Source organism: Oncorhynchus keta, chromosome 32, assembly GCF_023373465.1.
Source record: "Oncorhynchus keta strain PuntledgeMale-10-30-2019 chromosome 32, Oket_V2, whole genome shotgun sequence".
Lineage (NCBI taxonomy): Eukaryota > Metazoa > Chordata > Actinopteri > Salmoniformes > Salmonidae > Oncorhynchus > Oncorhynchus keta.
The window spans coordinates 15927099-15949797 of record NC_068452.1 but is presented as its reverse complement, the minus strand read 5'-3'; the positions used below and the strand labels follow the sequence as shown (position 1 = coordinate 15949797).

Sequence of the window (22699 nt, the reverse complement as noted above, 5' to 3'; positions counted from 1 at the left end):
AAAGCAATGATGACGGCACGTGTTTCCTTGCAGGTAACCATGGTTGACAGTGGAAGAACAATGATTCCAAGCACCACCTTCCTTTTGAAGCTTCCAGTCTGTTATTCAAACTCAATCAATCAGCATGACAGAGTGATCTCCAGCCTTGTCCTCGTCAACACTCACACCTGTGTTAACATGAGAATCAATGACATGATGACGGCTGGTCCTTTTGTGGCAGGGCTGAAATGCAGTGGACATGTTTTGGGGGGATTCAGTTCAATTGCATGGCAAAGAGGGACTTGCAATTAATTGCAATTCATCTGATCACTCTTCATAACGTTCTGTGGTGTATGTAAATTGCCATCATACGAACTGAGGCAGCTGACTTTGTGAACATTAATATTTGTGTCTTTCTCAAAACTTTTGTCCACGACTGTACAGTTGAAGTCGGAAGTTTACATACACTTAGGTTGGAGTCATTAAAACTCGTTTTCAACCACTCCACAAATTTCTTGTAAACAAACTATAGTTTTGGCAAGTTGGTTAGGACATCTACTTTGTGCATGACACAAGTCATTTTTTCAACAATTGTTTACAGACAGATTATTTCACATATAATTCACTGCATCAGTTTTCCAGTGGGTCAAAAGTTTACATACACTAAGTTGACTGTGCCTTTAAACAGCTTGACAAATTACACAAAATTATGTCATGGCTTTAGAAGGCTAATTGACATAATTTGAGTCAATTGGAGGTGTACCTGTGGATGTATTTCAAGGCCTACCTTCAAACTCAGTGCCTCTTTGATTGACATCATGGGAAAATCAAAATAAATCAGCCAAGACCTCAGAAAAATTGTAGACCTCCACAAGTCTGGTTCATCCTTGGGAGCAATTTATAAACGCCTGAAGGTACCGCGTTCATCTGTACAAACAATAGTATGCAAGTATAAACACCATGGGACCACACAGCCGCCATACCCCTTAGCAAGGAGACGCGTTCTGTCTCCTAGAGATGAACGTACCTTGGTGTGAGAAGTGCAAATCAATCCCATAACAACAGCAAAGGACCTTGTGAAGATGCTGGAGGAAACAGGTACATAAGTATCTATATCCACAGTAAAACAAGTCCTATATCGACATAACCTGAAAGGCCACTCAGCAAGGAAGAAGCCACTGTTCCAAAACTGCCATTAAAAAAGCCAGACTACGGTTTGCAACTGCACATGGGGACAAAGATTGTACTTTTTGGAGAAATGTCCTCTGGTCTGATGAAACAAAAATAGAACTGTTTGACCATACTGACCATCATTACGTTTGCAGGAAAAAGGGGGAGGCTTGCAAGCTGAAGAACACCATCCCAACCGTGAAGCACAGGGGTGCCAGCATAATGTTGTGGGGTTCTTTGCTGCAGGAGGGACTGGTGCACTTCACAAAATAGATGGCATCATGAGGAGGGAAATTTTGTGGATATATTGAAGCAACATCTCAAGACATCAGCCAGGAAATTAGTTACAGTTACACCAGCTCTTTCAGAATGAATTGGCCAAAATTCACCCAATTTATTTTGGGAAGCTTGTGGAAGGCTATCTGAAATGTTTGATCCAAGTTAAACAATTCAAGGCAATGCTACCAAATACTAATTGAGTGCATGTAAACTTCTGACCCACTGGGAATGTGATGAAAGAAATAATAAATTATTCTTTCTACTATTATTTTGACATTTCACATTCAAAAAAAAATAAAGTGGTGACCCTAACCTATAACAGGGAATTTTTGCAATGATTAAATGTTAGGAATTGTGTAAAACGTAGTTTAAATGTATTTGGCTAAGGTGTATGTAAACTTCCGATTTCATCTGTATATTCACTACCGTTGAAAAGTTAGAAATGATTAAGATGCGCAAAAGAACACAGACACTGGACAGAGGAACTCTGATTAGAAGGCCAGCATCCCGGAGTCACCTCTTCACTGTTGACGTTGAGACTGGTGTTTTGCGGGTACTATTTAATGAAGCTGACAGTTTTGGACTTGTGAGGTGTCTGTTTCTCAAACTAGACACTCTTATTCAGTTGTGCACCGGGTTCTCCCACTCCTCTTTCTATTCTGGTTAGGGCCAGTTTGCGCTGTTCTGTGAAGGGAGTAGTACACAGCTTGTACGAGATATTCAGTTTCTTGGCCATATCTCGCATTGAATAGCCTTCATTTCTCAGAACAAGAATATTCTGACGATTTTCAGAAGAAATTTCTTTGTTTCTGGCCATGTTGAGCCTGGAATTTTCTAATAATCATTTATCCTTTTGAAATGATAAACTTGGATTAGCTAACACAACGTGCCATTGGAACACAGGAGTGATGTTTGCTGATAATGGGCCTCTGTACGCCTATGTAGATATTCCATAAAAAATCAGCCGTTTACAGCTCAATCATCATTTACAACATTAACAATGTCTGCACTGCATTTCTGATAAATTTGATGTCATAATGGCCATAAAAAAGCTAAGTGTATGTAAACTTCCGACTTCAACTGTATACAGTACCAGTCAAAAGTTTGGACACATCTACTCATTAATTTATTTTGGCTGCAATTTCTGAAGCTGATAACCACCCCTAACTTGTCACAACACAACTGATTGGCTCAAATGCATTAACCTTTGTGTAGTCTTAACATTCTGTATATTCCCCTTGTCCTAAGGGTAAAAAATGACCCCCGTTCACTAAACCTCTAAAATAAAGCGATGTTTAACTTTTGCCAATGTTGGGGTCACTATAGGAAAAGTCATCAAATTTCAAGTTGAAAAAATATAATTTAGGGGGTTTTCTCTGCTGTAAAAACATAGTGGCGGGTCATTTTTTACAATTAAGAAAACACAAGGGTTAAGAAGGAAATAAATTCCACAAATTAACTTTTAACCAGGCACAACTGTTATTTGAAATGCATTCCAGGTCATTACCTCATGAAGCTGGTTGAGAGAATGCCAAGAGTGTGCAAAGCTGTCATCATCAAGTCAAAGGGTAGCTTCTTTGAAGAATCTCAAATATTAAATATATTTTGATTTGTTTAACACCTTTTTGTTTACTACGTGATTCCAAATGTGTTATTTTTGAGTTTTGATGTCTTCAATTCTACAATGTGGAAAATAGTAAACATAAAGAAAAACCCTTTAATGTGTAGGTGTCCCCAAACATTTGACTGGTACTTGTGTATATATATATATATATATATATATATATATATATTTTTTTTAGGGGGTGAAAGTCTGTAAAAGTCACTGTAATAGAAGATGGTCCTGATATTTGTCAGAATTGCTAGACTGTTAATCATCCCATGCCATTGGAACTTGGACACAGTGTGTCCAGCATGATAAAATACCTAGAGAGAGTGCCTCCAGACAGACACTGGGAAGCTGCCAAACCATCCCAGATCACAGGCACTTCAGCCAGCCACCGAACTCTAATCTCAATGGGGTTAGCGTTAGCATTGGCTTTACAGCGCAGAACACAAAGCCCAGTCCTCACTCCCGTGTCTTTTCCAGCCTAGTTGACAGATGGCACGCTTTAGCTGAACTTTCACCCACAGCCAACAACTGGCTCTGGGCGGCATTAATAAGATAAGATCACACAATGCAGGGCACCTCCATTAATTTGTCACCTCTGATGGCGGTACCCCCTCAAGGTCAAAGGCATTCGGTTGTATGCCTGCACCTTTAAGGCAGTCTTCGGTCTTCTTTGCATGTCCTTACTTTTGGTGAATAAATGGCCCAATGAAACTCCAACACGCTTTGTGAAATGGAGTGCAGTACTTTTAACTGATGAATGGCTGGGTGGGGTGAATCAGTGTCCTATTCCCTCTGGGGTTCTCTTCTTAATCTCACTCAACCAGGCTTTCAGCGGGGGGACATTTTGGTGATGGATGGCTCATGTTCTCCCTTGGGACCCCCACTGCCACTCTCCCCCTTAGGCCCCTGCAACCACCCTACCACTCCCTCCTTGGCCCTTCCCCTTCTCTCAGAGCAGAACCCAAGGAGTGACCCAGTCTGCCTGCCTTTCAGGGCCATTGCAGAGTCCTTTGAGGTTTGTTTGTGAGAATCTTCATACTCCCCTCTCCTCAGTCATCTTCTCTCTCCATCTTTGCTTTATGCCATAGCTTCCTCCTTAGTCTGGCTGGGATCCTGCACTGCTTAACAGACAGGCACTGTTCAGGGCTCAGAAAGTACCCAGAGAGCACCCCCTGTACCAACCAATCAGCTCTGTGTTTTCTAGAGCCAGTGAAGGAAGGGCAGCGGCTTGGCCTCTCAGATGGTGGGGGGCTACGGAAAGGAAGGAGCAGAGAGGCAGGGAATAAATGGTGGAGAAGAACACGTTAAAGCACAGCTCTGAGGCTACATAGTCTGATACGGAGTGGTCTGGCCTCTGTGAGGAAGTCCACTAGTCACAGGACCATATAATTATACTGAATAAAAATATAAAGAAGAAGCATGATCATTACACAGGTGCACCTTGTGCTGGGGACAATAAAAGTCCACTCTAAAATGTGCAGTTTTGTCACACAACACAATGCCACATATGTCTCAAGTTTTGAAGGAGCGTGCAATTGGCATGCTGACAGCAGGAATGTCCACCAGAGCTGTTACCAGAGAAGTGAATGTTAATTTCTTTACCATAAGCGTTTTAGAACCGCAGACCAAGTGTAACCACACCAGCCCAGGACCTCGACATCCGACTGATCTTCTGAGACCAGCCACACGGACAACTGATCTTCTGAGACCAGCCACACGGACAGCTGATGAAACTGAGTATTTCTGTCTATAATAAAGCCCCTTTATGAGGAAAAACTCATTCTGATTGGCTGGGCCTGGTTCCCACGTGCCTCTGCCCAGTCATGTGAACTCCATATTTTAGGGCGTAAAGACATTATTTCCATTAACTGATTTCCTTATATGAACAGTAACTCAGTACAATTGTTCCATGTTGCAATTATATTTTTGTTCAGTATACATATAGAATCCATTTCTGTCAAACAATCCTACTAAATTACTAAATCCTACTAAATTACAGAATTTAGTAGAATGTTTCAAAGGACTGAATGACATTACGTTTGTATTGGGTAGGGTGCTGAGTACACCTCCCACACCCTATTTAAGAAAATGCTCAAGACTTTGTTGGAGTGCCAACGTAAATGAGAGCCAATTTGGATCAGGAAAAGTGAACTAAAGAGACTTGAGCGTGTCAGAAATCTCAGAGCTGTGGAATCTTACCCCTGGTTGCCCATGACAACCTAATTGAGTCATTTGGTGTGAATTGGCAGTCCCTGCGTTGTCCAGTAGTATCGCTGGTTTGTTTGTCTGTTCTTCACTTGATCTGAGCTGAGTAACAGTGTGTTTGGGTGGATAGGGTTATCTATTTTGGTTACTTATTTCATTGGCATTCACACTGATACTATATAGAGCGAAAATGATTATGCTTGGTTGCAAACATGATGAGTATTGCTATGCAATGTAAAGAATGGTTGTATAGGGGAAATTAAAGACATTGTGATTAAACATTAGCCCTTGGCGGCTGCTCTTTTGAGGTAGTTTCACATTTGAGCATGGGTTGTATCATGAGTATATTATATATGAGTGAAAACAGTCATACATGCACACCTTAACCTAATTATTACTTAACATGCTGTTTCCAATCAGCTAATGAACTCTCCAGCATGTGACTGTCATCCCACCATGCGGTAATGTGATCCTCTGTCAAAGTTTACAGAAGTTCACAGAAGATGAGTGACATAGAGCAATGCCTAGTGTTGGTGGAGAGGTAAATACAAAATAACGCTATGAGCAGCAATGAACGGGGTTCACAGGATAACAGAAAGGATACAAAAACATGTAGGATAACAAAGCAAGTACTCTATCATGGAGAAACTATCTTCCTTTATGTGTTATCAATGAAATCAAAATGATGACACAAGTGAAGTTTAGTTTAGTGTTGTAGGTCTGAATTCAGAAGATAATCATTCTTAAAGCCATTACTTAACCTGTTGCGACGAGCAATCCCGTATCCGGGAGCGTAATTATAGCCTCAAGCTCATTACCATAGCGCAATGTTAACTATTCATGAAAATCGCAAATGAAATGAAATAAATATATTGGCTCACAAGGTTAGCCTTTTGTTAACAACACTGTCATCTCAGATTTTCAAAAAATGCTTTTCAACCATAGCTACACAAGCATTTGTGTAAGAGTATTGATAGCTAGCATAGCATTAAGCCTAGCATTCAGCAGGCAACATTTTCACAAAAACAAGAAAAGCATTCAAATAAAATAATTTACCTTTGAAGAACTTCAGATGTTTTCAATGAGGAGACTCAGTTCGATAGCAAATGTTCAGTTTTTCCAAAAATATTATTTGTGTAGGAGAAATCGCTCCGTTTTGTTCATCACGTTTTTGGCTAAGAATAAAACCCGAAAATTCAGTCATTACAACGGCAAACTTTTTTCCAAATTAACTCCATAATATCGACAGAAACATGGCAAACGTTGTTTAGAATCAATGATCAAGGTGTTTTTCACATATCTATTCAATGATAAATCACTCGTGGCAGTTTGGTTTCTCCTCTGAACAAAATGGAAAAATGCACGCACCTGGAGATAGTTTCGACGGAGGACACCGAGCGGGACACCTGGTAAATGTAGTCTCTTATGGTCAATTTTCCAATGATATGCCTACAAATACGTCACAATGCTGCAGACCCCTTGGGGAAACGACAGAAAGTATAGGCTCATTCCTTGCGCATTCACAGCCATATAAGGAGACATTGGAACACAGCGCATTCAAAATCTGGGGCACTTCCTGTATGAAATTTCATCTTGGTTTCGCCTACGGGATACGGGATTGCTCGACGCTAGAGGTAAAGAGGGTGTGAACGATGTTGAATGGTGTAGACAAAGAGCTCTTCACTAGATACCAAAACATTCAAAGTCCATTTTCTCAAAAGTGAGTTTACAAGTTTATGAACTTTCAAAGCAGAATTACTTTCCCATTGTTCCTAAAAAAAAATGCAATGTATTATATTCCATTTTGTAACTCTGAATCTCTACTTTTATCCAATGTTAAAAACACCATTTAAAATTTTGCTACATAAGACCGAATCCAGGTGGTGAGTCACATATACCAATTCTGGGTCAATTTGCCTAATGGTTTATGTTTACATTTTTGCAGTGAGGAGCCCTTTATCTACTTCCACAGAGTCAGATGAACTTGTAGATACCATTTGTATTTTATTTATTTATCTGTTATTTTATCAGGTAAATTGACTGAGAACACGTTCTCATTTGCGGCAACGACCTGGGGAATAGTTACAGGGGAGAGGAGGGGGATGAATGAGCCAATTGTAAACTGGGGATTATTAGGTGACCGTGATGGTTTGAGGGCCAGATTGGGAATTTAGGAAGGACACCGGGGTTAACACCCCTACTCTTAGGATAAGTGCGATGGGATCTTTAATGACATCAGAGAGCCAGGACACCCGTTTAACGTCCCATCTGAAAGACGGCACCCTACACAGGGCAGTGTCCCCAATCACTGCCTCGGGGCATTGGGATATTTTTTTAGACCAGAGGAAAAAGAGTGCCTCGACTGGCCCTCCAACGCCACTTCCAGCAGCATCTGGTCTCCCATCCAGGAACTGACCAGGACCAACCCTGTTTAGCTTCAGAAGCAAGCCAGCAGTGGTATGCAAGGGTGATATGCTGCTGGCTTCAAAGATTTTAAGTTAAATGTAGTTGCGCTAATGGCTGGAATTCTATGGGTATCTGCTAGCATACTAGCATGTACCCATAGACCTAGGGTATCTTATAGCATAGAAGATACCCATAGACTTTCAGCCATTGCGCTAACACTAGTTAGCATTGGCTCGCGAAACTACCTCTAACTTCCTTCATACTGGACACAAAGGCATACAAAATGTACCCATGAGTTCATCTGACTCTGGGGAAGTAAATAAAGGGCATCATGGCCAACATACCAAAGTATCCCTTTAAGATGAGTGAAACATTTTCAGTGTACGTGTATTGGTGTATTAGGGAATATTATAATAAATAAAGTGTTTCATACATCTATCTATCTGTCATCACATTTGCAGATTTATGTAAAATAGCCTATTATTCTTAATGTAGATTAGATAGTCATAATTTAAGCTCATAGTATATCTCGATCATTATTGTTCTCAAATAAAGACTGCAATGTTCAATGCGTGACTGAGTGTACTTTCTTTAGGGTATATAAACACATTTAATGCAATTCTACTGCACTTTATATGACTGGGGACATTAGCAGAATCCTTTTTAATACAACAAAAATGGCAGGTTAGTATAGGCCTACAGGCTACAGATCAATAAAAAACAACCTTGTCTGCAACCATCTAATCTAGGCCTAAGAAAAGGGGAGACACAAATTGTACAATGTGACATCCATCTAACCTGGAGGAACAAATGATTGTCCAAAAACAACGTTTCAAGTGGCACTGACCCAATGATAAAGAGTTAATATGTGCACAGCTCTCTTAACGGGGATATTGTTTCGATCGATTCGATTTCTTGGGCCGCAAGCGAGTAGTAGCCTTGAGCATATACCATGGTATTTGCAAAAAGCCACAGGATGGTTTTGCAATACTATCAATACCATCTATTTCTTATAAGTTTTTCTTTACATTTGAATATTTGTAGCTACTTTTTAATAAATACCTGCAGTCAACTTGTGCCATGTGTTAGGAGAGGAAGCAGATTCCGTTCTTCATTTCACCTGTCACATTATTTTACACTATGAAGTTTACCATAGTTCCCCAGAACAGTTGAGCCAGACACGTTTGTTTGTAAATAGCACAATGGGAGAAAGCGGGATCTGGTCCATAGCGTTGTATATCTATCGGCGAGCCTGTTGTGCGGCGCACATGAGGTGTTGAAGTTGCATTTGTATGCAATTCTGTTCTAAAGGTTTGACATCCGATATCTTACAGTGGTTTTCTGCCAGAACTCAAAGAGCGCTAGATGAGTTATATGTACAGTTGCCATTTTTTCCCTGTGCTTTGTTTCTCTCCTCCAATCATCTCCCCTCTGCTTTGTGTACACGTCCTTCTCTTCCATCTTAGCTACTAGCTATGCATGTATAACTTCATGATCTGGATTTGCCTGTCTTTGCAATTCCTTTATGTTAGCATTTAGCTAACAGCATCTATGTGATTTCTCTATAAGTTTTGTTAGCATTCTGGTAATAGAGGCCCAATGGGCGTTTCTTACATTTTTGTATGCAATAATGGTAATAATGTAAATCCCGGGATGAGAGAAGGACGTTATGACAATATGAAAATTTGGATACCGCCCAAGCCTACAAGGGAGTCAGTCGTGTTCAGAGACGAAACACAACTCGTAATGGTGTGCTTTACAAGTTGATCATTGAACACACATACAATCTACCCAAGGAACGGGAATGAGTTATGAGAAAAGACAACTGGATGTTGGATACCATTCAGAATAAGATCATTCAACTGTCTCACGCCATGCAGAGGGAGATTGTGCCGTGCGTACCAGAGTGTCCCTTGAATGGCTGAATGGCACCACTGAACAATTTTCATGCAATCTCCAGTACCAACGTACTGGAGATTGCATGAAAATTGTTCAGTGGCGCCATTGAACTGGAGTCACACCAGGTTTTGGGGGATCTATAATGCCCCCGACTCTACTGCCAAAACTCAGTTATTTAGTGTGATCAGGAGTGCAGGCTCGACCCTATGCTCGACCCTATGTGAACTGCGTTCCTTGGATCTGGTTTAGCAAGAAGTTGCATGCGAGTTGAGTCTATACGCGAGGTGAGCCTTGTGGCTGACACCGTGAACTTTGTGCAGGCTGTGGCAGTTGTCATACGGGATTCACACAAGCGCCAACAGTTGTACGAGTCACTATTTGGTGTGGAAGAAGTATTGACCAACATCCGTGGCCTGTGTCCAACCAGGTGGTGCAAGCGCACGAAAGCCAATCTTGAATGTCTTCTCCGCATACAGCACTTTCCTCTTCACACTTGACATTCTGAAGGATGACAAGAGTGTCAAGGGGGAAACGAGTGCAAAAATCATCGGGAGACTGCACAAGCAGGCGATCAAGGAAAGAATGTACTTTTGCACACTGTGTTGGGAAGCACTGTTCGGGCCACGTGCGGCAGTATCCAGGACCATACAGAGCACCCTCAAATTTGCCAATGTGCTGAGGTCAGGACACGGAGAGATGACAGTGTCATGGAGGAGATGGCAACCAAGGTTTGTATTAAAATACAATTTAATTAAATAAATGACACACATAGACAACACGTGCAAAACATAATGTATCGTGTGCTGCAATGTATTATTTCTAATGCTTGTGTGCTTTGGTGGGAGGTGAGTCCACTTTGCTGGATTTAGTTGGGTGGCACAGGCCGTATTCTGCATGGAGAGCTCGGAGCTCTGTTTTGTAAGCGGTGCGCTCATGATTAATGCTCTTATCTATTCAGTTGTGGGGGTTGGAGTCGGACACACACATTCTGCTGTACGATAGACAGTTTAGTTTGAGTTGAGTCAAGTCTCTCTGTCTCCCTCTCTGTTCCTCTCCCCTCTCTCCCTTCTCTTCCCCTTGTGGTGGATATCAAGTGATCTGGAGCAGTGGTCGCTATAGTCTATGACTTTTTTCTGTTAGTTTACAATTCTAAACTTGGCGACCGGGGAATGGGCACAATATCAAATTAGGAACATGGCATTCTCATGCCCTTGGCTTGCAGGCCTGCACCACTCATCTTAAACATGTAGGCTGATTAGCCCACTAAGCTGCACCGTGCTGGGTGCGGCCCAGTGAGTGGTGCTTTCCACCCATGGTGCTGGATCGAGGTGAGCACCTTTCTCTGCGATGGATGTCCATGGTCCTGAAACTATTTTTTCTCAAGAACATTAAAGACGAATGTAATGAGTCTATATACAAAATCCGTAGTGAATCTGACATATGGTTCATGAGAAGATGATTGCAGATGATTTGGAGCATTAGTGTTACACATGCAAAGAATGAGTTGTTAATAGTTTCCTTGTGTTTTGAGATATCAATACCGACATCGGTGTGGTTCACTGTAGGGATGTCCATGATAGCGATGACAAGTTTCAAGATCATAGACCACTATGGGGTGGATTTACAGAGGTTTAAATGGACACGTAAAATTCCTTTTTTTATTTGTCATTAACTCAGCCATCTTTTGGCCAAATCCCTTAGCTTTTTTTTCTCAAACTATGTTAAGAAATGTACCATTTAGTATCATTTGGCTATATGGTTCATGAGAGGAAGGATTTATATATTTTTACATATCAGCGTATGCGTATGTTAGCGTATGTCCTGACCCCAATCCCATAGAAAATTTGTGGGCAGAACTGAAAACGCGTGTGCGAGCAAGGAGGCCTACAAACTTGACTCAGTTACACCAGATCTGTCAGGAGGAATGGGCCAAAATTCACCGAGCACATGACCCAAGTTAAACAATTTAAAGGCAATGCTACAAAATACTAATTGTGTGTATGTAAACTTCCGACCCACTGGGAATGTGACGAAAGAAATCAAATCTGAAATACATCATTCTCTCTACAATTATTCTGACACATGTATGTAAAACTTCCGACTTCAACTGTATATCGGGAAGTTAATCAGGGAAGTGATGGAGTCCAGGTGAGTCTGATGATGTGCAGGTGCACGTAACAATGGTGGCAGGGGTGCACTATAACGAGCAGCCTGGTGACCTAGAGACCGGAGAAGGAGCACACGTGACAGTACCCCCTCACAAACACGCAGCTCCAGCCGCAGGACGCCAACAAAAATGACAATCCCTGGGATCAGGAGCAGACTGGTCACCTCTGCTAAGGCACGGGAAACCTTTCAGTCCGGCTGAGACGTGGGAGCCTGTCTCCGGCAGGGGCACGGGAACCTGAGAGACCGTCTGATGCAGGGGAGCCTGGCGATCTGGAAAAGGCATGAAAGCCCGACGAGCCGTCTGAGGCATGAGAGCCTAGCTATCCGGCTGAGGCATGAGAGCCTAGCGATCCGGCTGAGGCATGAGAGCCTAGCGATCCGGCTGAGGCATGAGAGCCTGTAGCAGCTCACGGACCTGACGTCATTCTCACCGAAACAAAAAAAAAAGCAAGTTCAGGGAGTGAGTGTTTTAATAAATAAACGTAACATAATATAAAACACGAACAACGCACAGAACTGACATAGGAACAGAAACAATAACGCCTGGGGAAGGAACCAAAGGGGGTGACATATATAGGGAAGGTAATCAGGGAAGTGATGGAGTCAAGTGAGTCTGATGATGCGCAGGTGCGCGTAACGATAGTGAGAGTTGAAATGCTCACTAACAGGGATGTAAAAAAAATTGTGCACAATATTTTGGAGGAAATTTGTTCAGGATGAGGAAAGACACCTACATACAAAGTTTCAAGTCTTTAGATATGAGGGTTTAAGTGAGACCGCTTATAGCAATCGGTGGCATTATTTTTGGCATCTAGTTTCTGTGTGCCAAATTAGAAAAATAGTGACCAATCTATGCTTGAGTTATTTGACAATGTCAACAACAACAACTATGCTGTGAACCCGTAATGAGAGTAGAAAAAAAGATAAGTGAGAGATGTCATGTCCAATTCGGGGACAGGGAAAGTGTCACATGTTTCACTGAGATTGACAAAGAGAACCTGAGAAAAGAAGTGGCAACAAGCTACTCTAGCGATGAGGTGGAATGGAGCGATGAGGTGGAATGGAACGATGAGCACAGGAATGGAATGGATACACACAGTTCATTAGAGAAAGAGAGATGAGATAGAGATAGAGATGGATGCTACAATACAGCCGGCCTGGGGTGTTCAGTATAGTATATAGACCCGCTGCATGGACACGCTTGCCTGACTGTCTGCACAGATCAGGCCCCATTGCTCACCAAATACTAATCATGTCAGACATGTGGCACCGTTACGAGGTGCCAGTGTATTTTTAGGCCCCTTTTTTCCTTTGTGTCAAGCCAAATCAAACAGGGAGAATGGGATTATAGTTTGACAGACAGGGAGACGAGGGGACCGTTGTCCAACCTGCAGGGTTAGTCTCTGTTGTCTTACTATAGACCAGCAAATCCTGCTAGCTGCCACTATTCCTGGATGCTCCTACTGTACTGTATGTGAGATTGGTTGTCATTTCAATTTGAGGGTTGGGTTGATCCCGTGATTGTTTCTGTATAATCTGAATAAATTAGAGATAAATTATTTGGTGTCTGTCTAAAGCTGATTTGTGTGGAGGAAATATTTGTATTCTATTATTACTAGGATTATGAACAGTACTGTCTTCAGCTCTTCACTTTGGGTGATCAACTTTCATAGGCCATATGATTGCCACGGCAATGCTGTAACCTTTATGCTTCATCTTCAGTTGCACCCCCAATCTCACAGACTCCCTCTTTCTTTCCCCTCCTTCCCCCACTTTTCCCCTCTCTCACCCCTTCCCCCTCCAGGTGTCAAAAACCAGCCATGGATACAGCTCCAGAGGAAAGCAGTGGCTCTGGCCCTCAACTCTACCAACCCAGAGCTCTCTGCTGTGCTGACCTCCGCACAGAGTCAGTATGAGATAGGAGGTTTCCCCTACCCACTGGGCCTGGAGAGCAATGCCACAGGTGAGACATGGAGGGAGGGAGGGAGGGACAGAGCGAGGGGGGGAGAGAGAAGGAGGGAGGCGAACAGCGAGGGTTGAAAAGGAGAGGGTAGGAGGGAAACAGGAGATGAGATAGGAAGAGAAGAAAGGATGAAGGGAAAGTACATGGGTAAAAGACTGGCTGAAAAAGTAGAATTGCTCAAGTGGAAAATCCAGAGATTTTGACCGAAATAGATTTCTGTCAAAAAGTCCCAAATGATGAGAAGTGATGGCAGGAAACCAGGGGGAAAGTTTGATTACATAGTCTTATGTCTGAATGTGTCATGAATGATGAGAAGCCAATGGATAGTGTCTGTTGGAAAGACTCTTCTGACCGAGTGGGAACCAGGTCAACCATGACGATGATGATGAACATTGTGATGTTTGCACGATGATGGTAGCATTAGCATGGTAGCGAGCCTTTTTGGGGATTTTCTACGGTTGGGTTGTACACCACACTGGTCGGTGGTCTAAAGACCTTTGTGCCGTCTCTCCCCAGGGGCTAATAGTAGCTGGGTGGAGCTGACGCCGGTGGCGGCGGTCAATGCCCAGCTCTTCAGTCGTAACGGAACCGGTGTTCAGGTGTGGGACCCCGTCCATATCTGCATTCCCCTGCCCTTAGACACACCCCTGCAGACAGCCACCAGTGTCCCTGTGTGGAGGTTCGACGACAAGACAGGTAAGGGGGAAACGCCCACCATCATAGCTGACCAAATACTGAGAGCCCTCCATGTACAAGTGTCATCAATCTGTTTGATAGAGTGCCGACTCTTGAGTGCTGTCAGTTGAAAATGGTTACCTTAAAAACAAATATCCTTGTGTAACAGCCACATACAGAAACATCCTCGTACATACTTTAGCCAGTTTCATTTGTTCATCAACAGTGGGCTTTCTGCTACACTGAAATACATACGTAAAAATGCCTGTCAATTAAAAACTGCCGTTGATAGTAAGGCACCGCCCCGTCGAACCACAAATCGTTTATCCCAGCTAAATCCACTCTAAGGCGTATAAATGGCAGTGGTCTGAGCTTGGAAGAGGCGAATAAGAGGAACCTCCAGTCCATCTGCTCTGACTATGGCTGCCTGGACTCCCAGCTGGTCACAGCTAGCCTGGTTCAACCAGCCTGAACACTGTGCTCAGCTGTGTTTTCCTCAGTTCAGTGTGGTATACCCAGGCTAGCTGATCCAGACTCACATGGGGTTAATCTTCCTCCTCGCTGCTCCTCGGTGTCTGGAATATTGCAGCTCACTTGGCTGACAGAACTGTTATACAACTGCTGTGCATGCTTTCACAGGGAGGGAGCCACACAACTCTCTCCATCTCTCTCTTTCTCTCTCTCTCTTTCTTTCTCTCTCTCAAACATTTCTTTCTTTCTGTCTCTCTCTCTCTCTCTCTCTCTCTCTCTCTCTCTCTCTCTCTCTCTCTCTCTCTCTCACACACACACACAAACACACTCTCTTTCTCTCTTTTTCTCTGTCATTCTGTCTCCCTCTCTCACTCTCTCTCTCGCTCTTTCTTTCTCTCACATACACACTCTCTTTGCCTCTCTCTTGCTCTGCCTCCCTCTCTCTCTCTCTTTCTTTCTCTCTCTCTGCCTCTCTATCTCTTTCCTTCTCTCACTCTCTGTCATACATTCACTTTCCCCCCTTGCTTTATGGAACCGATGCCTAAAAACGCCAGGCCAGGGTTGTTTCTTGTCTTGACAAACGTTCCGGACCTCCCATGGTAACTATCATTCCAGTGTGTCTGAACTGGGACATGCAGATCACTACAAATCTCATTGACATGCCTGGCATTTCCCTACCGAGATTCACAATACCATAACTATGCTGAAGAAGCCCTGGTAAAACGCTTCCTATGAATACCCTCTTCATAACGCATTATGTATTTAGTCATAGAAGTTTATGAGCAGTTATTAGTGCCCGTGTCGTGCATCAGTATGCATGATTCATAGCTCAGGCGTTCTAAATGTGTTTATAATGCATTATGAAGAGGGTATTCATAGGAAGTGTTAACGCAGCCCCAAGCCTATTTCTACAGATCTCCACGATAACCTCAACTTCTTGAAGTGGGATTTCAAGGATGGTACAGTGCACAAGGAACTGAGAAGAGCAAGCCAAATGAATAAAAAGTAATAGCCAACCAGTCTGGATATGTCTTCCCAAGGGTAGATGATGAAGCACCTATCTGGCAGGCTCTATTTGGATTCCCAGCAGCCTTCCGCGGTGGTATCTCAAATACGGAGAGCAATATGCGTGCGCAACTCGGGAACTATCGCATTTAGAACTCATGGACATGTATTGATCGGTGGATCCCAATGCACAAAAGATGGGTGTGTCATTCGGATACTGTAGTTGTGGGTTCAATGTGCAGAAAACATGAAAAACAGACATTGTGTAAACACCCCTTTTTAACACCTTGTGTAAAACTGCAGCTGTAGAGTGTTGTTGTCCTGAAGCCTGATGATGTGATTAGTCCTGTTATGTAGCTCTAGGAACCCTGGGAGAGAGGAGGCAATGTTCCCCGCCTCTCTGGCCTCATGTTGCCACGGTAACATGTTATGAGATGCAAACAGAGACACAGATGGATGGATGGGAGGAGGGGAGGAGGAGAGGATTTGGAGGGTCAGTGTTTTTGAGTACAGGAGAAAGGGGACAACAAAGCTGTCGTGGACGGTGAGATTTTGAATAGTGTGATGAGCTTGTCTGTTGGAGTTAGCTGTACGCTATTGCTCACCTCATGTTAGGATGGCTTAGATGATGTGAGGATTAATGGTTGTGACTCTCTGTACTAAGTGCTGACCCTAACATTCGGTATTGAGCCAAAATAGGTTACTGCCAATTGACTAGGCACCCCCCACGAAAAAAACAAAACATTTCTCACTCTCTCGCTCCACTACATGGCTTATATTGTGGGTTTTCGTGGGTGTTGAATTTAGCAGTTTGCTAAAAATTAAATGTATGAAAATGTTTTACTCTGTACAGTAGCTGAGAGTAAAATCAAATCTTTACAATACAGCACAGGATTTAAGCAAACGGATTAGTCAAACAGAGCGTTGCAGCGTTAGGTTCATGCATTATTTAACTCTGTGGGTTTTTATTCAACCGTCCACTAAGTGGGAGGCTCAGCCAGCGCAGAGATCACATCTCATTATCTGCAGTAAAGAATGAACAGTCAGCCAGGTGGTGAGAAGCTTACTGATTATAATGTGGACACCATGGTGGATGTGTTGTTAACTGTGTCATCTCTAAATGTTTTGCCTCTAATCCCACCACGCACGCACACATGCACACACACACACACACACACACACACACACACACACACACACACACACACACACACACACACACACACACACACACACACACACACACACACACACACATTGAGAGAGCTCTGGGGGTGTGGGTTTTTATTTGCTTAAGAGGGAAGAATGCCCCACACTGACCCTCATGTAGTACTGCAGCAAGTACAGTGTATATTGTACTTGTTTCAGTATATATTGTATACATAAAGGCTGGTTAACTTGTGGGTGACAGCATTTAGGCATAAATCATTTTTTGTATCCATCGTGGTTTAACTTACGTCCAACAAAGTAACCTTTTTCTTTTCCCCGACCTATGCAGAAGCAGTAAACCTGGAAGTTTCTACTCAAAACAAATCACGTAACATCGCAGGTTCACCCAATGTCAACAAGTACGAGACATGTAGAATCCCACACGGAGCAATGAAATATACTCCTGTGCAGCTTAAGATCAGTGTTGAGTAGAAAAATGGTCCTCCAGTATAGTATCCCCAGGGGCTCCTCTAGATTTACGAGTTACTGTAAGTCTGGATGCACGGGCCTCTCTTCCAGAGTCAGCTTTGACACCAGATTCTTCTCTCTCTCTCTCTCTCTCTCTCTCTCTCTCTCTCTCTCTCTCTCTCTCTCTCTCTCTCTCTCTCTCTCTCTCTCTCTCTCTCTCTCTCTCTCTCTCTCTCTCTCTCTCTCTCTCTCTCTCTCTCTCTCTCTCTCTCTCTCTCTCTCTCTCTCTCTCTCTCTCTCTCTCTCTCTCTATCTCTCTCACACACTCCACTCCTCCAGCGTGCCAGGTTACACTTGCAAGACTTTAAATCCACCATGAGTTTTGTAGATGTTTGGGGAGGTTGGGGACACCTGCCAGGAGCACTCGGAACACTCTAGCAAATAGAATCAGGTGCTGCAGCGGAAGCCTTTAATTGGTGGGTGCTGTGGAACACTGTGGAACGCTGTGGCACTATGACAGGACTATCAAGGGAGAGCTAAGTGGGCTGTAATACAAGGCTGCTGACTGTCAGTCAGGATTGCGACTGAGAGGAAATATGGAGCGTGGGTGGATATTGCCACTGAAGAGAGAAATTGATTTGTTTTGGACTTAATCACAAGTTTGTGCATATGTGGGGGTGCATAACCATTTGCATGACAAATGAGTACAAGAGAACAGTGTGATGATGAGTCCAAAAAGTTTAATCAAAGTTGAACATGACCCCTTTCGTCAGTCAAGAGGAACACTCTCTCTTTCTCTCTCTCTCTGTCCTTGATGACCACTCCTATGTGATCTCCTCCCATCCTCCTCCTTCAAGGCGTCTTTAAAAGAGAAAGGAGGAGTGTTTCTTGTTCCGTATAGCCCAGGAGACTCTAGATCATAGGCTCCATCATCTCTCCTGACTCAGCTGTGACAGAGGAAAGGATATCTGTCTGTGTTTGTTTTGGAGACGGATGACACACACACACACACACATGGACTCGGCAGAAAGACAAGCAGAGGCTGTATAATGCGCATACTCTGTCAGGGGATAGTGTGGGGGTGGTTTGGAAATCCCCCTGCCTTATGATGAGGAGATTAACAAAAGCCCCTACTACTGTTCGTCTGTGTGCATGCTGACCCCTAGTGGTCGACATGTAACACTACATCCATGGTCAAACACTTCCTAGATCAGTGACCTGGCATGACACACATCACACTTCAATTCACTCTCACTTCCCTTCTACCCCTAGTTTAGAGGATTTCTGACTATACCATTTTAGCCAAGTGTGTTTATATTCACACCACTTAGGATGTGTTAATTCGAGCTTGGCTCCAAGTGTAGCCTAGAAGTCCTAGGTTGACTTCTCAGGTGGTTCAATGTTTGAGGTTGTCGATGCCAGATCGTCTAATAATAGCTGTAGCCAATGGGCAGTATAGATGTCAGACATGACTAATAAATAGAGCCCTAATGGATTTTCATGCCTGGGCCAAAGTGTCAGTGGAAGTGCCGAGATTTAGGATCAGTTTGGACTTTTAGATCATAATGAATAAGATGACCTGATCCTAGATAAGCACGTTTGATTAATGCAGGCCCTGGTTGTATTGCTGCTATGATGACAAAAGCCAGTATATTCACAGACTTCCCTTGCCCTGGGGTATTAGCACTAAAAGAGGAGTCCAACAAATGTATGTAGTCTAAGGGAAACAGATGATATTGATCTAATGGTTATATAAAGTAACAGTTATATTGCTTATTCGAATTGAAAGGAATTGTTATGTTTATTTTTTCAAATATGTTATTAATCATAAGCTATATCTTACTGTAAGCTTGACATTTTTTATTTTAGGCCACTGTTTCCATTCTCTCCGACAATGTGTTAAAATCATTCAGGACACATGTAGGCCTAATCAGAACCTGCCTCTGTGTTTATGTTTTCTGCAAACTGAAAATGCTAACGAGAATGACAGAAATGAAAACTATTTTAGGAGAGGGAGGATGATGTAGAAGGGTGTACTGTGGGCCGAGGTCACCCTGTCAAAACACATTACGCTACCGAATCCTGACCCTCTCCTCAGGGCACCTGGCATCATGGGAAATGTATTTTTTTGTTTCTTTTTTTTTGTGGCCAAGTTTTTATTTGTTTTGTCATTTTTCGTTCTCTTCTTTTTTTCCAGATTTTTTTATTGCTCCTCATTCATTATTGTGGTTCGGGTCGGAAAAGCATCTGCCTGGACTCAAAGCTGTCTCCTTTCCCCGAATCACGTTATTCGCTCATCATGTGTGTGTTCTATCCCGACAAGCTAGACATCACTGGATATGAATGCATAACACCGCCTGGCCTTATCACGTAGAGCAATAGATTCGCAGCACACGTTCAGTACAGTAACTATGGAGCTCTTCCATCTGCTCACTCCGGGATTAAAAATAATATACTGATTATCCATGAAATGACTGTGTACAGGGATTATGAGCAAGCATTGGCAAAACATAGGCAAAAAAATCGGTTGGAAATCACTATACAGTTTTTAAAAATATATTTTGGATTGATAAGGATCTTAAGGGACATCTACACACACATCTCTGAAATTGTTAAGGAAGTTGACATACAGTGTTTACTGTAATTATAACTCTCCTCTAACTAATTCTGTACTCATGTTGACTTGTACTTTAACAGGACTCTGGGTTAGGAAAGGAACCGGATACATCAAGAAAGGAGGAGCACAGCTGACATGGAGTTTTGTGGCCAACCAGCTAGGATACTGGCTGGCTGCCTTTCCCTCAACCACAGGTACGGTAACTATGTCCAGAGATGGGCAGTATTTCCGTTACATGTATTTGAAATATGTATTTAAATTACTTCTGAGTATTTTGACATTTGTATTACACTGGGATGAATTAGACCCCCAATATATTTTGTAACAAGATACTTTCGAGAGCTGTAATTTCTTTTTTCAAAAATACTTTTCTATACCATTTTGTAATAGCTGTTCACAATTCTGTGGCTCCCTTTCGCCCTACATTGGTATCGGAAGTCTGATGGCACTGTAGTGTGATAAGAGCATCTGCTAAATGAACTAAATATAAATAAATGCACATGTAAAAATGACATGCGAAGCATGCTGAGCGTTATTCTAATAAACTCCGTCCGAAACAAGGCCAATAATAATACCCAGTGTGCTTTGCATTTCATTATACTATGATCACATATACATTTTGGTCATTTTAGCAGACACTCTTATCCGGAGTGACTTACAGTCAATGCATTCAACTGAGGTAGATGAACAACAACATATCACAGTCATAGCAAGTAAGACGTTTCTGTAACCGTTACTGAGAATGTTGTTGCTGTTCGGGCCAGCTACTTCCAAATTCCATTTCTTATTTTAAAATACATCATATTATATACATAATATGCATAATATTTTAATGAAATAGATGACAAAATACGAGTATTTCATAATTGATTTTGATACTTTGATTTTTATGGTGTTTTGTAATTGTATTTTGTCATGTTTGGCCATCCCAGACTCGGGACTGCATCAGTCTGTCATTTGTTCTATAGCCCCACTGTCATCTTGGTTCCCTTAACCCTTGTGTGGTGTTCGAAAAGAAGTAAAAATTCAACATAAGATTTGCTGTGTGCCTTCACTCTGTCTTCCTCCTCCCTGGGCCTGCTGTTTCAACATAGCACCAAAACCTGTCTGCCTGTGTCCCACTTTTCTTGCACTCCTTACTCTTTGTAGTGTGTGAAATATTCTGGGAACCTGCACAATGTTATTACAATACATTATTTCGATACATTGTAAAGAAATCTATTTTCCCACACTCTATCACAGCCAGGTGCAAATTGGGGGAGGGCCACAACAAATAAATAGTTTTGCACGTGTGGCTCCTTACCACAATCAATCAGTATGGCAAAAATAATCTCTGCACAGAAGGCCTTAGAAATCATTTTTGCAGAGAGGGAAGCACACAAGAAGAAGCGCTGTGATATGTGTGGACCCAAGAAGGACAAGAAGACACAGTACAAATGCATGAAGTTCAAGAAATACATTTGCAACACACACACACGTGTGTGCTTTCAATTTGTTCATTTCAAAGCAATAAACATCAATAGTGATGAAAACCTTGTTTTATCATTTGTTAAAGATTAACATGATGTATTCCACCCATTTCTTGATTATAATTGATTTTTGTTTGCAAAGCAGAGCTTTTATTGATAAATGTGATCTAGCAGAGGTAAGTGGCAAATATTAACCATGTATGCTGTCTATAGTGCTTGCAATTGATATGTCAACATGTAAGTATGAAATATTTTGATGTAGATTGTTATGGCTTTATTGTTTTAAAACCCCAATAATGGTGTGGGTCCAACAGACCCGCAAACACTGGGTGAAGAACAATAACATGAACATGTTTTCTGAGCAAAAATAAATACTTTTTTCATATTGAGAATCTGTTCCAAAGTATTCCCACAGATAATAGAGCAAGATATGTGATTGTATACATTTGTCAGCAAGGTTTCACATTATTATGCCTTAGTCAAATATGATATCTGTTTGAGCTTTTTGAGGTCAATTTGCAGTCTACTGATTATTTCTAATTATGTTACAGCCCCCTGACCATCCGCTCAATAAATAAAAAACAGCCCGCAGCTGAATCTAGTTGACGATCCCTGTCTTTTATGGCTGGGGGGCAGTATTGAGTAGCTTGGATGAATAAGGTGCCCAGAGTAAACTGCCTGCTCCTCAGTCCCAGTTTTTAATATATGCATATTATTAGTATATTCGGATGGGAAACACTCTGAAGTTTCTAAAACTGTTTGAATGATGTCTGTGAGTATAACAGAACTCATATAGCAGGCAAAAACCTGAGAACAAATCCAACCAGGAAGTGGGAAATCTGAGGTTTGTAGTTTTTTATCTCAGCCCCTATCGAATACACAGTGGGATATTGGTCATGTTGTACTTCCTAAGGCTTCCACTTGATGTCAACCGTCTTTAGAAACTTGTTTGAGGCTTCTACTATGACGGGGGGCTGAATGAGAGAGGAATGAGTCTGCCAGCAGTCACTCGCTGGTAACGCGCATTTCACATGAGAGGTATCTCCCGTTGGAATTCTCCGGTTGGAATATTATTGAAGATTTATGTTAAAAACATCCTAAAGATTGATTTCATACATCGTTTGACAAGTTTCTACGGACTGTCATGGAACTAACATTTATTG

The 22699-nt window shown here is 42.3% G+C and overlaps 1 protein-coding gene across 2 annotated transcripts in view; it reads left to right on the top strand.

Moving 5' to 3' along the window:
- Window positions 1-22699, top strand: part of LOC118365164 (protein FAM171A2-like) — an 84767-nt gene that overhangs the window by 53249 nt on the left and 8819 nt on the right. For both annotated transcript variants that reach the window (XM_035747135.2, XM_035747134.2), the window contains exons 4-6: window positions 13524-13682; window positions 14199-14378; window positions 20148-20261. In XM_035747135.2, coding sequence (XP_035603028.1) covers window positions 13524-13682; window positions 14199-14378; window positions 20148-20261 — 453 coding nt within the window. The remainder of the gene's footprint in view (window positions 1-13523; window positions 13683-14198; window positions 14379-20147; window positions 20262-22699) is intronic.